At 36.4% G+C, this 12,457-nt stretch overlaps 1 protein-coding gene across 1 annotated transcript; it reads left to right on the top strand.

Annotated features, from left to right (window-relative positions):
• Positions 1–157: 157 nt before the first annotated feature.
• On the top strand, positions 158–10,504 carry LOC145992060 (ankyrin repeat domain-containing protein 40-like). Its single transcript, XM_083128220.1, has 3 exons — positions 158–282; positions 4,136–4,467; positions 6,560–10,504. The coding sequence occupies exons 1-3, from the start codon at positions 158–160 to the stop codon at positions 6,910–6,912; spliced, it is 810 nt and encodes a 269-aa protein (XP_082984346.1). The 3' UTR covers positions 6,913–10,504.
• The last annotated feature ends 1,953 nt before the right edge of the window (positions 10,505–12,457 follow it).

Genomic DNA, 12,457 nt, shown 5'->3' with positions numbered 1-12,457 from the left:
CCTCCAAATTACGTCAAAACAAAGAAGTAGAAAATTTCCCAACATAGTTACGCACTGCCTCCACACGTTATATTTTTGCATCTGACCGTAGCGGGCTATGATCTGACGGGTGTTGGATTGATGGGTAATTCGCATTTGCAAATCAGTAAATCAGATAATGGAAAACACGAAGGTACTGGAGGAAACCCTGAGAGAAGCTTCCTGTTTGGGTGATTTAGAAACGGTAGAAGCACTAATAACAAAAGGCGTTAATGTCAACTCTAAAAATGAAATTAATGGGTGGTAAGTATGATAGTAGGTTGCGGAAAAAAGTAATAGATCGTTATTGTGATAATGTTACAGGTTGTCTGCTGGGCAACTGCTGTTTACCGCACATGTCCACACGTCAGTATTTGTTAACCCTAACTCTGAATGTGGGTCACATTCAAGCGATCAATCGATAAATTCTGCTTTATAGTGACAGTAGCGTACGTTTGTTTTGATTACCAACAAAGGTTTACCTTACCGTATGCATTTTTCCCACTTCAGAAACTACAATTTTTCTCTTGTGACATAGACATTAATCGTATATGTTTACGTGAATGTTAGAAGTAATGGTAATTTAGTGATACCAGTGGAAGTTATAAAAGGAAGGAGGGTAAGTGTATTTCAGAAATGGTATGTTTACTTTTATAAATAAAACGAGTTAATGTCTGGTTTTCATGCCCTTGAAGCTCAGTTCCAAATAAATAACTGTATTTTAGTATTATACGGACTACCTCATTTCAGACTGTCTGTTTTCTGGGAAAGCGAAAGAATATGTTGATATTAACTATTGGTACCAAACCTATCAATACTAACCTAACTACGTAAAATTATAGTTGCTGTTGTGAAATGTCGTTTTGGGTTCTAGAACAGACGGTCTGAAAGTAGGTAGTCCGTATAATACTAAAGTACCTAAATAGCCATATTCACACACACACACAATGTCTATGTGAATCGAACTCTGTAACATTATAGTATAGGGGTGACGGATTTCTTCAAATTTGCAGGAGAAAGTACTTACGGTAATCATTTTCTGTAGCGTTGTGGAAGTTCGTGAATGTAGTTTTAATCCATTTTAATGCGAATACATTTTGTTTTCTGCGAAAATCTCTGTCGACATGCTGTTTCTGCTGCCGCCATTTGCTTTCTGCACGAGAACACAGTGTTCCATGTGTTAAAATGACATAACCCCGTAGTCAGTGTTTCAAACTCGCAGTGTTTTCACTAGAACATGACGTGTCGAGTATTTTTAATTTTTAAAATTTGTTTTTAACTATGCTTGCCTAACCTAACATAAGCTTACGGAAAATGGTTTTTGGGTCTAGCGTCAATGGTTTGTGGGGCTAACGTCAATGATTTGTGAGGCTAACGTCAATGGTTTGCGAGGTATTAGCATACTTTCAAATCTGGGCACGAAAGTAGGTATTTTTTTCCAGTGAACGAGGTTGCAACACTGCATAAATCGACAAAACACTTACACAACGTGCCCTGAACCAGTACGCTATCGCCCGCCATAATGTGTTACAGAATCGAAATAACAAGTAATAGTAAGTACTTGTAAATGTAAGAAATAGACATTATCTTAGTTAGAAATGCATTATTTCACCTTAGGAGATGTTCCACATTCCAAAATAGTAGGTTAGCAATGTAAAAAACTGCAAAATATATGATTTATAGGTGTCACCCCCATACTATTATAGTACCTCGAACTCGAATGGTGTCTACATATAAGCATAAACTGAACAGCTTACTGGCTACTTTGGCAATTTTTTTGGAGTGAATTTACAATACCGGAAGTATCTTCAATTGCTTTCAAATTCGGCATACTCACTAATTTTGGCCTCGTAATCAATAATCTGCAGTTAAAATTTGGCGGTCACATCTAGAAATTGTAAAATAAGTTGAAAAAAGTAGGTCCATGATCGGAGTAAATACCCTTGATTTTCTGCGAAAATATCTGTCCGACATGCTGTTTCTGCTGCCGCCATTTGCTTTCTGCACGAGAGCACAATGTTCCGTGTGTTAGATGATGTAAATCCCGTAGTCGGTGTTTCAAACTTGCCGTGTTTTCACTATAACATGACGTGTCAAGTATTTTTAATTTTTTTTTAAACTATGCTTGCCTAACCTAACCTAACCTTACGGATAATGGTTTGTGGGGCTAACGTGAATGGTTTGTGAGGCTAACGTCAGTGGTTTGCGAGGCATTAGCATAATTTCAAATCCGTGCACGAAAGTATGTATTTTCCGGTAAACAAGGTTGCAACACTGCAGAAATCGACAAAACACTATCACAACGTGTGATGAACCAGTATGCTATCGCCATAATGTGTGTTACAGAATCGAAATAACGAGTAACAGTATGTACTTATAAATGCAAGAAAGAGACGTTATTTTCGTTAGAAAGTAATTATTTCACCTAAAGAAATGTTCCGCATTCCAGAATATTACGTTAGCAATGTAAGAAAGTGCAAAATAAATTATTTATAGGTGTCACGCCTATAGTAAAGTAGTACCAAGAAAACAACTATTTTTTGCAATGATTAGCATTTCAAAACTATGTTTATGATGACCCTTAATTTTAACTATGCTTGCCTAACCTAACCTTACCGTGAATGGTTCATGTGGCAAACATGTTTTCCACCTTTACGGAAGATTTCATTTTCTCACATGCAAATCAATGCTCTCACTTATTGCACAACACTTGAGCAACGTTGGTAGCAAGACCGTTGTGTGGAAAGAAAAAGTCTTCATATCGTTTCCATGCTAGTGTATGGAGAATCATAGCGGTAATTTACAAGGTAATTTTGCAATTTCTAGACATGACTGCCAATTTTTAACTGTAGATTCGTGATTAAGAGGCCAAAACTAGTGAGTATGCCGAATTTGAAAGCAATTGAAGATACTTCCGGTATTGTAAATTCGCTCCGTAAATTCATACCTTTTTTTTTTTTTTTGAGTTATTTTTCCATCCAATATACGTTTCCGAATGGAGGCCCATTTGTTTACTTTGTTTCTTAAATACTGGGCGTCAGTTCTATTTATGTAATAATTTTTGCAAATTCCACAGGAACGTGTTTAGAATACTGGAAATTACTATGGAAGTAAGATTGAAGTTTGGAGAAACTAATTGATGTGTTTTAAATTCGCAGAAATTATGCCGTGAAAAATAACTTGCACCACCACTATCTGAAACATTTTTTTTTCCACATGGAAAATGATCTGGAAAAGAAAGGGAAGTGTGGACATGCCAAGGTAACAATTGTAACTGACTCAAAGCATACAGATGGGTAATTATAATGCTAAGAGCCAGAGTCAAGCTAGAAATGTTGTCATTCCTATATCAAATTCTGCACACCCTTGTCGCATTTGATTGGAACAGATCTTAAGTTCTCTAACTTATACTTCTTGGTACCCTTGACCCTCTGTATCCCCTAGAGAAAGTGAAATATCTAGTATAGTTTATGTAGATTTTGTTGTTCATGAACGTTTTCAGTTTATTTTAGCTTTGTGAAGCAAATTACGTCTGTTACCGTAGCATGTTACTTTACTGTGAAGCAGAACAGCCTGAAGGCTTTGCGCAAGTGAATATAGCACCCATAACGACTTTCCACGACAGGAGCTATAATTTTACGTAGTTAGGTTTGGTATTGATAGTTATTTTTGACGTGTTCTTTCGCTATTTTAGTGTATATACAAACAGCATTTACTAAACAGAAAGCAGCGAAAGTACTCGAAAGTTGCAGGTTTTAACTTACCTGGTCTATTCTGTGGGATCAAATGTCTCCGTTATTAGTTCTTTCCTAATACTGGAACCACTTTTACATTATATAAAACATTGAAATCTGTCGATTTAAAAAAAAAAAAATTGATGTAATTCTCGAGGAGGTACAGTGGGTAAATGGTACCCACTTCTTTTTGCTTCACGGTAAGGTAACAAACATACTTTACTTCATAGTAACACATTTCCGCAAGATAAAAACAATGAAAAACGTTCATATATCATGCAAAATATTTCACTTTCTCAAGGGGGTACAGGGTGTCAAGGGTACCCAAAAATCAAATGCTTTATTTCAGTCAGCTGATATCTGCCCCTTCCTTTTACTCTTAGGGCTCCTCTGCACTGGGCAGCCAAACGCAACAAGAAGGAAGTGGTGAAAATATTGTTAGCAAATGGTGCAGATCAAAATGTTGTGACAAACAAAGGGGAAGTTGCAGTTTCCCTTTGTACAGACACTGAAACAAGGAAACTTCTTGGAGCAGACAAAGATTCATTATCACAAGTGGAAATACCTCCTCTTCCCATAACTCCTCATTACTTGACTAACCCACCATTGCTTGCAAGTGTAAGTGAGAAAGAAAAGTGTAAGTCATCATCCCTGAATACTTCAGCACTTCGAACACCAACAACTGTTCAGCACACTAACATGAACCAGGCTGATGGTAAGTACATGCCTTTTTTTTTTCTTTCTTTCTTTTTTTGTTCAATTTCTCTAATGTCCATCTTCATGACAAATTAAAAGTTTGAAGATGTTTGTAGGGTTGGATTGTGAAGAAACAGTTAAGAAATAAAGCATTCAAACCATAGAAGTTATTTTTCAAAATATTAATGATGTACACACTAGTAACATGGACTGTAACAAGATCCTTAGTAGCATTCATAGTTCAAGGAATTATTTCCAAGCATAACCCATGCCATGAAGATAGAACTCCGATTTTAGAGCATGGTGTGCTAATCCTTATACCAAGGAAGATGGTAGCATATAAGCTAACCTTAAATTTATCAATAATATAAGTTTCATATTGACTTCACAATTATATATTTTTATTTTGAATTCCATTCAAACTGGATTTCTATAGTGAAAAATTAACCACTTTTTGTAAAATATCTTCATGAAAATACACAACTTCTTATATTCTGGCAAACTAGCTAATACTACAGAGCATTCCCTAACATTCGCTATGAGACTCGGCGGCAAGCGGCCCGGCATCAGCACTTGTCTTTTCCGGTGAACTGGTCCACGACAGTCGCTAGAGTCGGTTATTAAAATTACAGTTTTCATATTGTGTACTAAACTTGACTACAGAAGGTGTTGAAAATGATGTCCCTCTGCTGCAACAGATTCCTGGCATCTCCGAAGGATATTGGCATTTACACGTGCAAGTTCGTCTACTGTAATTCTCCCAATTTCTCGTACAATACTCTCTTTTTAACTCACGGATAGGGTGCGGATTGTCTTTGTATCCTTTATTTTTTAGATATCCCCATTTTTCTTTCCACTTTTATTCAGAACTGACCCTGTTACTGTAAACTTTTTTACGAGGTTTAATATAGTGGTCCTATGTGGAACGGGAACACCAGGAAATTTCGTTTCGAAACGTTGTTGCACTTCTCCACAATTCCTCTTTCCGAAGTAACACTCGACGAGATAAATCCTTTGTTGTAATGTAAACTTTTGTGGTGCCATATTAAGCCACAATCTTTAACACACGGACACAACACAACTTGGGAGGGAGGATTATACTGGCGTCAGTCTGCAACGTCAACAGAAAGTTAAATAGAGCGAAGGCAGGGAGATCGAAAGAAACAGATTGTAGCATGCGACTGTCACAGACCCATTCATTGGGAAAGACAAGTGCTGATGCCGGGCCGCTTGCCGCCGAGTCTCGTAGCGAATGTCAGGGAATGCTCTGTATTTACAGGGTTTAACAGTAAGAGTTGCTTCCCTAATCGTTAAGTGGTAACATCATCTCTGCTTTGTAACCCAGGTATCCCGGGTTCAGTACCCACTGGAGGCACACATAGTGGTTTGGGTCCCACTTTAAACTATATCAAGTCCTGATGAGCCTATTTTGTGCATTAAGTGGATTTAAAACTCAAACAAATCAATATGACCTGTCCATCTTGTACATCTAACAATAACCAGGAGTAGAAAAATACAAGGCTGCACCTGAAAATTTTCAAGTGTCAACTGAATTTTTAAATCCAGTTCTAACATGATTTTTTTGTAATATTCCAAGTTCGATAACAGAGGTTTCCATTTTATTTTTTTAAAAATATGAATACAATATGTGTTTTTAAATGTTTGTTTGTTTTCTGTGACATGTGCATTATTAAATCAGAGTAATAGACATTCAATTATAAATTTTCGCACTGTTGCTATCTGAATTTTAAAATCTGCAGCAATATGGTAGAAATGGCCATATATTGTGTGCATAGTTATTCATTGTTAAAAGTTGAGCTGCCTTTAGGAAGGCCAACTTGGTGCAAGTATTAATCTAGCCTTGTATTAATTCATACCTTCACACATTCCATAGCTTATCTTAGGTTCATGGCTTTCTTTGCCTGCATTTGCAAATAAATAAATATATAAAGACTGGCTCCTGAGAAAAGGGGCCCTAAGTTATTTGTAGTTTTGTCTACCCTGCCGTAGGACAACTGATAGTGACTATAAATCTGGTACTGCAATCACAGCTTGAACTCTTAAAAAATAAAAGTTAATTTTCTGATAATAACTTTTTGTCCCCTTCTCAGAAATGGTGCTGAAAGTCCGTGTTGCCAACTCAGGTGACCCAGACTTCATAGAAGTGGAATTTCCAAGACAGGACTTGACATATTCGCGGTTGCTTCGAACGTGTTGTGAAGAACTGGGAGTAAACGTGCAACATGTTGTTCGGGTTAGAAAGCTGCCCAACACGATTGTGAGGAAAGACAAGGACGTGCAACGTTTCCACAACTTTCAGGAAGTAGAGCTGGTCGTGGCAAGCACCGTGTCGAAACCAAATGGACTTCTCAGCGTAGTGGGAAATAAAATTGGTGGACCAGGAAGCAACGTGAATGGATTTCAGTCCATTTCCATGTACAAAAATCAGACAATATTGTACTGATTGAACACGGAAACTTGCAATATCTCTGTGATTATAATTATGTCGGGTTGTGTTCCCTTCCCCAGTAATATTGTGTTTATTCAAATACCTTGTGCATTTTGGTTTTGAAGTGCAGCCATACCAAGGAATGGTTCATAAGGTGTGCATGCACCTTAAATCTTTGCAGGATGTCCATGGATCTACTAGAACTATTAATAAAAGAAAAACACTGTACTTGTTTAGTGGCAGGTGTATATTTTAATTCTCTCATTCATAATTTGAGAAAGAACTGTGCAGTGTATCAAAAACTAACAGAATTTAACATTTATATCTATTTAAATACTGTATTTTTATTAGGGGTGGGCTAATATGAAATTGTAGCTGATACTGATAAAACTACCAACATAAAATTTACTTAAACTGATATTCTACCAATCTCATATACAATTTCAGATGTTTCTTGAAAAATGTTTAATTAACCTCCTTAATTAGTGTTTGTACACACTGACTAAAATATATTTTGCTTCTGAAGGGTTAATTAAAGAAATTGCGTAGTGTTGCAAGGTCTTCCTATTAGAACCAAAGTGTGCAGAGTGTACACATTCACCATCAACAAATTGCCAAAGTTGCTGTTGTCTTTAAATCAAAGGATGCCTAGGTTTGATTCTCATTGGAAGCATAGTATAGTGATTCATATCCCACTTTTGGTATGAATGTACAATATAAAGAATGTCTCTAATTCCTTTCCTACTTCTTATACTCACTATATATGCAGTCCTGGTAACGTATCTGGAGTTAAGATTTGGGGGTCACGTGTAAAAATTGTACACTTATGTCGTCTATATATGTTGCAAAATTACGTTCTTCATTACCGCATCATTCTCCATACATAAACATAACAACCATGTTTCATGATATGAACAAGTGACGTTCGGCATTCGTTGGGCTGTCTACAGCGTTGCCACACTGTTCCTTCGTTACTTGCAGATCATTAGTTGTGATGACAACAGTGAGAACGACGAGGTAGAAGAGCATGTGGAATGCGGATTTTGATTAGAGGTAGGTTTGGCAACGGTGTTCGAGCGTTCTTCTAGAAAAATGGCATCTTGCGCAGTGAGGAAGCTAGTGCTACAGAACTTATATTTTGTTACAATATGTACTCATTGGGAAAAGATTTAACTGATATCCTCACGAAACTTTTTCCGGTAAGATTAGGGTAAAAAAGTATCTTGAATTTCGTTAATATTTGGTAGATTAACTACTTTTGGCCTTGTGATCAGTACATTATGAATGGGTACCTGCACAAATCATGCACGGGTAGCCCCACGAACCATTCATGGATAGCCCCATGAAACATTTCCGGTAAGGTTAGGTTAGGCAAGCTTGGTTAAAATTTTGTTCGTAAAACAATGCAATACAGCTTTAAAAAAAATCCCAACTTACATCAGCTTTTTCACGATTTCCAGACATGACCCCCGCATTTTAACAACAGATTTGTAAATACGGAGAAACTAGTACTCACTTTTATCCGCGAAGCTGTTTTTTCTTCTTTTTCGATTAATTTCAGCCACCGTCTGTTGCTTGGTGTGCGTCTTTTGTTCGTAGTTCTCTGGTTGCCGCTAGGTGCACTGTGCGTCTTGGCGTGTCGTCTGCTGTTTCCAGGCGATAACTGCTGTAGTAGGGGAATCCAAGTGTGATGCGCTTGCCCGCTATCGATGTTTAGTTCGTGCGGGAAGTGCATTATGGCGTGCGTTTCCTTGATTTTGGTGTCTATGAGCGTGTGGGCAGTGTGTTTGACCCGAACCTTTTGAATTTTATGGCTATTGTATTTAATATGTTTAGCAAGACCGGTAGTGGGTTGGGCTTTTTTCTCATCTGCTAGGTGCTGTTGGATTCTCTCATTGACAGTATTTAGTTAGTATACCAAAAATTAATGAAATTGGAGACATTCTGTATATTCTTCATTTCCTCCTTTATTTATTTATTTAGAATATTTCAGATACAGCACAAATGGCCACATTTGGCAAATGCAAAGAAATGGCCACACACACACACACACACTTGAAGGTTGCGTAAATTAAAATCAGTATGTGCATGGTACTTGAACGAATACATTAACCAATTTCAATTGGTCAGAACTTGCGTTGGACAAAGTCCTTCCATTCAATTGTGATATTTTCTTTGCTTCTGGTTCTTGGCTCGTAGTTATGAAGAACTAGTTTTTCCTGAAGAATTTTTTATATAGCTTTAAATGGCAATTACTGTGTTTTTAATGTTAAGAGTAACCCTGCATCGTATGAACAGTGTGTAATATTTATTATTGAAGTACCTACTCACCCTTCAGAGCACTGAACTTAAAGTAAAGTCAAGGTACTCAGCCTTTTCCTACAAGGAAAGTGTTAATACTAAATAATACTCTCATAGGACAATAAATACAGGTTTATTCCAAGTTGTTTACCATTTGATGTGTCTGTGTCAATTAGGAACTGTATAATGCATGTTAGGATGCTTTTACATCATCTAGTGTAGCAGTGTGCAACTTGAAATACTGTGCCCTACAAGCTTTATGTGGTGATAAGTGAAATATGGGCAGAACATACCTAAATAATAGTGTTTAGGATGGCAAAGATGCACAATTATTACCAGAGTTTTATTTGTTGCATATTTTCTGAATGTTTGAAATTTGCATGTAGTTTATGATATTTATTTTTCCCTGGTTAGTTTTGTTAGATTGCCATGTGTGCTGGTTTCTTCTCACACTTATGCATTAATTGTTTGTTTTGTGTATTGCTTGTGTTTGTTAAATTTAACATTACTTTTCAGCCTCTTTAGGCTAATCATGATGATTAAATGGAAAATAATGACACTCACAAAGAAACAGACATGCTCACTCCAGAATTCGAAAACTTGACTACAAGTTTAGTACTCACCATGATTTGCCACTGATATAGCTCATCGTTTGCCTTAGCATTGCACTCAATGAACTTGGTCCTTTCATTTTGCTCATACCTGAACATAACTGTAAAATTAATTGACAATTTGATAGTTACTGTGCTCTCATGGCCACACTGTTTATTTCAGGAAGTAGCAAATAGGAATGGGACTTAGTAAATACCTGGCAATGATGGGCCAGTGTCATATTTTCGTAGGTAGTTTATTGGTTAAAATTTTAGTAGTTCAATGTTATGATGTTTGAATTCCTTGCATAATTTGGTCATTTAGTTGTTCTTGCAAATGTAAATAATAATTATGTACATTGTTTTAATGCAATTCTAAGTATATACAGTGGTACCTCGATTTTGTTTTTCAGGGTACCAAGCGGAGAAAACACAAAATATGGGAAAATGTAAAATCTAGGAAAATTTTATAATGCTTTGCTATGCTGGGACCATCAACATTGAATGTACAATGCGGAGAAATATAAAATCTGGGTTCCACTGTAGTTTTTTTTTTTCTGAAGTAAATCACATCAGAACCACTGGTTACATATATTTAGTAAATAAATGCATCTCTCTTGACTGAAACTATTTTTGCATAAGCTCTCTACCAGCATCATTATAATAATTTTCATATTCCTACACTTCTCGTTCAAAATGTATGGAATGTCTTTGTATTGTATTTTTATTGTAAACAAAAGCAATTGATATATATTTAAGATCTTCACACATTATTTTGTATCCTTTGCATTTTTGACCGTATTGAACAGGCATGTTATAATTGCATGTAATCAGAAAAATGTCAGTTAATTTTATGAAAATTTTATTAAATGTTCACAATGGTTGTCATATAATGGTATAAATTGTAACACCAGAAGATTTGACATCATTTGTGAGAGATATTGTCAAGGCCATGAGAAACTGCAAGTTGCAAGGTACATTTATCTGTTCAGATTGTAATGTAATTCATGTAGAATTACTAATTATGTTCAAACTGGACATTAATATGCTGATCTGTATGTTTGATTTTCAAGAGATATTCAACTGTTTTTTGTTTTTTTTGTTATGTTTAATGCACATCCTTGTTTAATTAATTGATGGTAGAAGATGATATTTCTCATCACTGGTGTATCTTGATTCACTGTCTAGAATTTTGATTCAGAAATCCCACAAAATTTTTGGATAATAGTTTTGTTTTTTCATCATAATGTTTTGTTTATTTACATGTGTAACTTTTTTAAACTTTCATTTATTGAGCCCATATAGGATAGGAAGTAATGAACCTTGAAATTTAATAAAAACAGTGATTTTATCCGAGCTCATGAGTTGTCAGTCGAGTCAGAGGAAACTACACTATTAATTTGTATATTTGTTATTTTGCATTAGTTTTCTGCAACTTTAGCTAATTTCAATGATTAGCTTGAACGAATGAAAGCAAAGAAACACTCCTTGCCAGGCCAGGACTTCAACCTAGAAGCATCGGTGGGGAGATTGTGAGCTGACCACTCAATGTACTTAGCCACCAAGGTGGAAAATACATTATTAAAGATCTTCAAGCATTTTCAGTACCTATTGCCATAATCATATTGTGCAAGTACAAATAAGATTGGCTAAATTCTGGTTGGAGGGCATTGTCAAAATTTTGAAGTTTTTCATCTTTATTACATTTCATCGAGAAATTCTTTCATATTGAAATAATAATGCATGGTGTGACAGCCCTTGAGGGCCATGGCCTATCTACTGACTGCGCCGGCCCCACTCCCAAATGCCCCAGCAGAGGTGGGTGATCATGCAATGAGTTATGGATTTACATGTGGTCAGCATCATGAAGCCACAGTCGTCATCGTAGGTTTCCAATGACTGGGTTACACTACGCAGCCGTAGCTCCCCTATTTCCTCACAATGGTGGGAGGCCACCAGTCCCATACAATGGTCAAAGTCTCGGGAGACTAGTTGTTATGCTTATCCCCAGGAGACTCGAACCAGCATGCATTCTGTAGCCAGAGCGCAAAGCCTGATGGCTTACACCACACAGTCACGATGCAGGACTTTCGTAATGGAGAGCATTATTAAAGATAGAACCTGAACCGATAACCCAAGCACAGTGTTTCACATCTGTATACGTCTATGCTTATTAAGCACTGTAGTATGTACAGGCACATTAACAATAATGAGTGTGTGCACTTCCTATGCAATGTTTTCCTGGTATACTGAACCAAACTCGTGTATGTGTGCAGTTGCTCTCTCAGCAAACTATGCTGGGGACAATACCAATAAAGTTAAAGCATTTGTACCAAAGGCTACATCCATGCATACATACATAGAACTGGAGTATTTTTTAAGAAACTTGTTTGTACATTAACATAAACATATTGTATGTGATGGTAGTAACTAGACAATGTTTACTCGTTTATATATAAAGGCATTGAGTTGTTTCAAAATTATGCCAGTCGACTCATTTTCTTGCAGTGAACAACATAGCAACAGTGATTTGTAACACAAACCTATTTCTATGCTTCTATGTATATTTGTTTCGTATATGACCAAATATAGCTTGTTTTGTACACATATTGATATGATTTGTAAGAAAAATAAATTGTTTTACACTGTTCTGAAGTTTGAGTTTCTTA

The sequence above is a fragment of the Lepisma saccharinum genome, chromosome 9 (assembly GCF_977018435.1).
Source record: "Lepisma saccharinum chromosome 9, izLepSacc3.1, whole genome shotgun sequence".
NCBI classification, from domain to species: Eukaryota; Metazoa; Arthropoda; class Insecta; order Zygentoma; family Lepismatidae; genus Lepisma; species Lepisma saccharinum.
Note: the sequence above shows the minus strand (reverse complement) of the source record. Positions and strands in the feature narration are given on the sequence as shown.

What these genes read in the sequence shown, in the direction of transcription:
- LOC145992060 (XM_083128220.1), top strand. Translation starts at nt 158, where the DNA reads ATGGAAAACACGAAGGTACTGGAGGAAACCCTGAGAGAAGCTTCCTGT. An exon ending in AAAAATGAAATTAATGGGTG is followed by an intron (nt 283 to 4,135) that starts GTAAGTATGATA and finishes TTTTACTCTTAG; the next exon opens with GGCTCCTCTGCACTGGGCAG. An exon ending in TAACATGAACCAGGCTGATG is followed by an intron (nt 4,468 to 6,559) that starts GTAAGTACATGC and finishes TCCCCTTCTCAG; the next exon opens with AAATGGTGCTGAAAGTCCGT.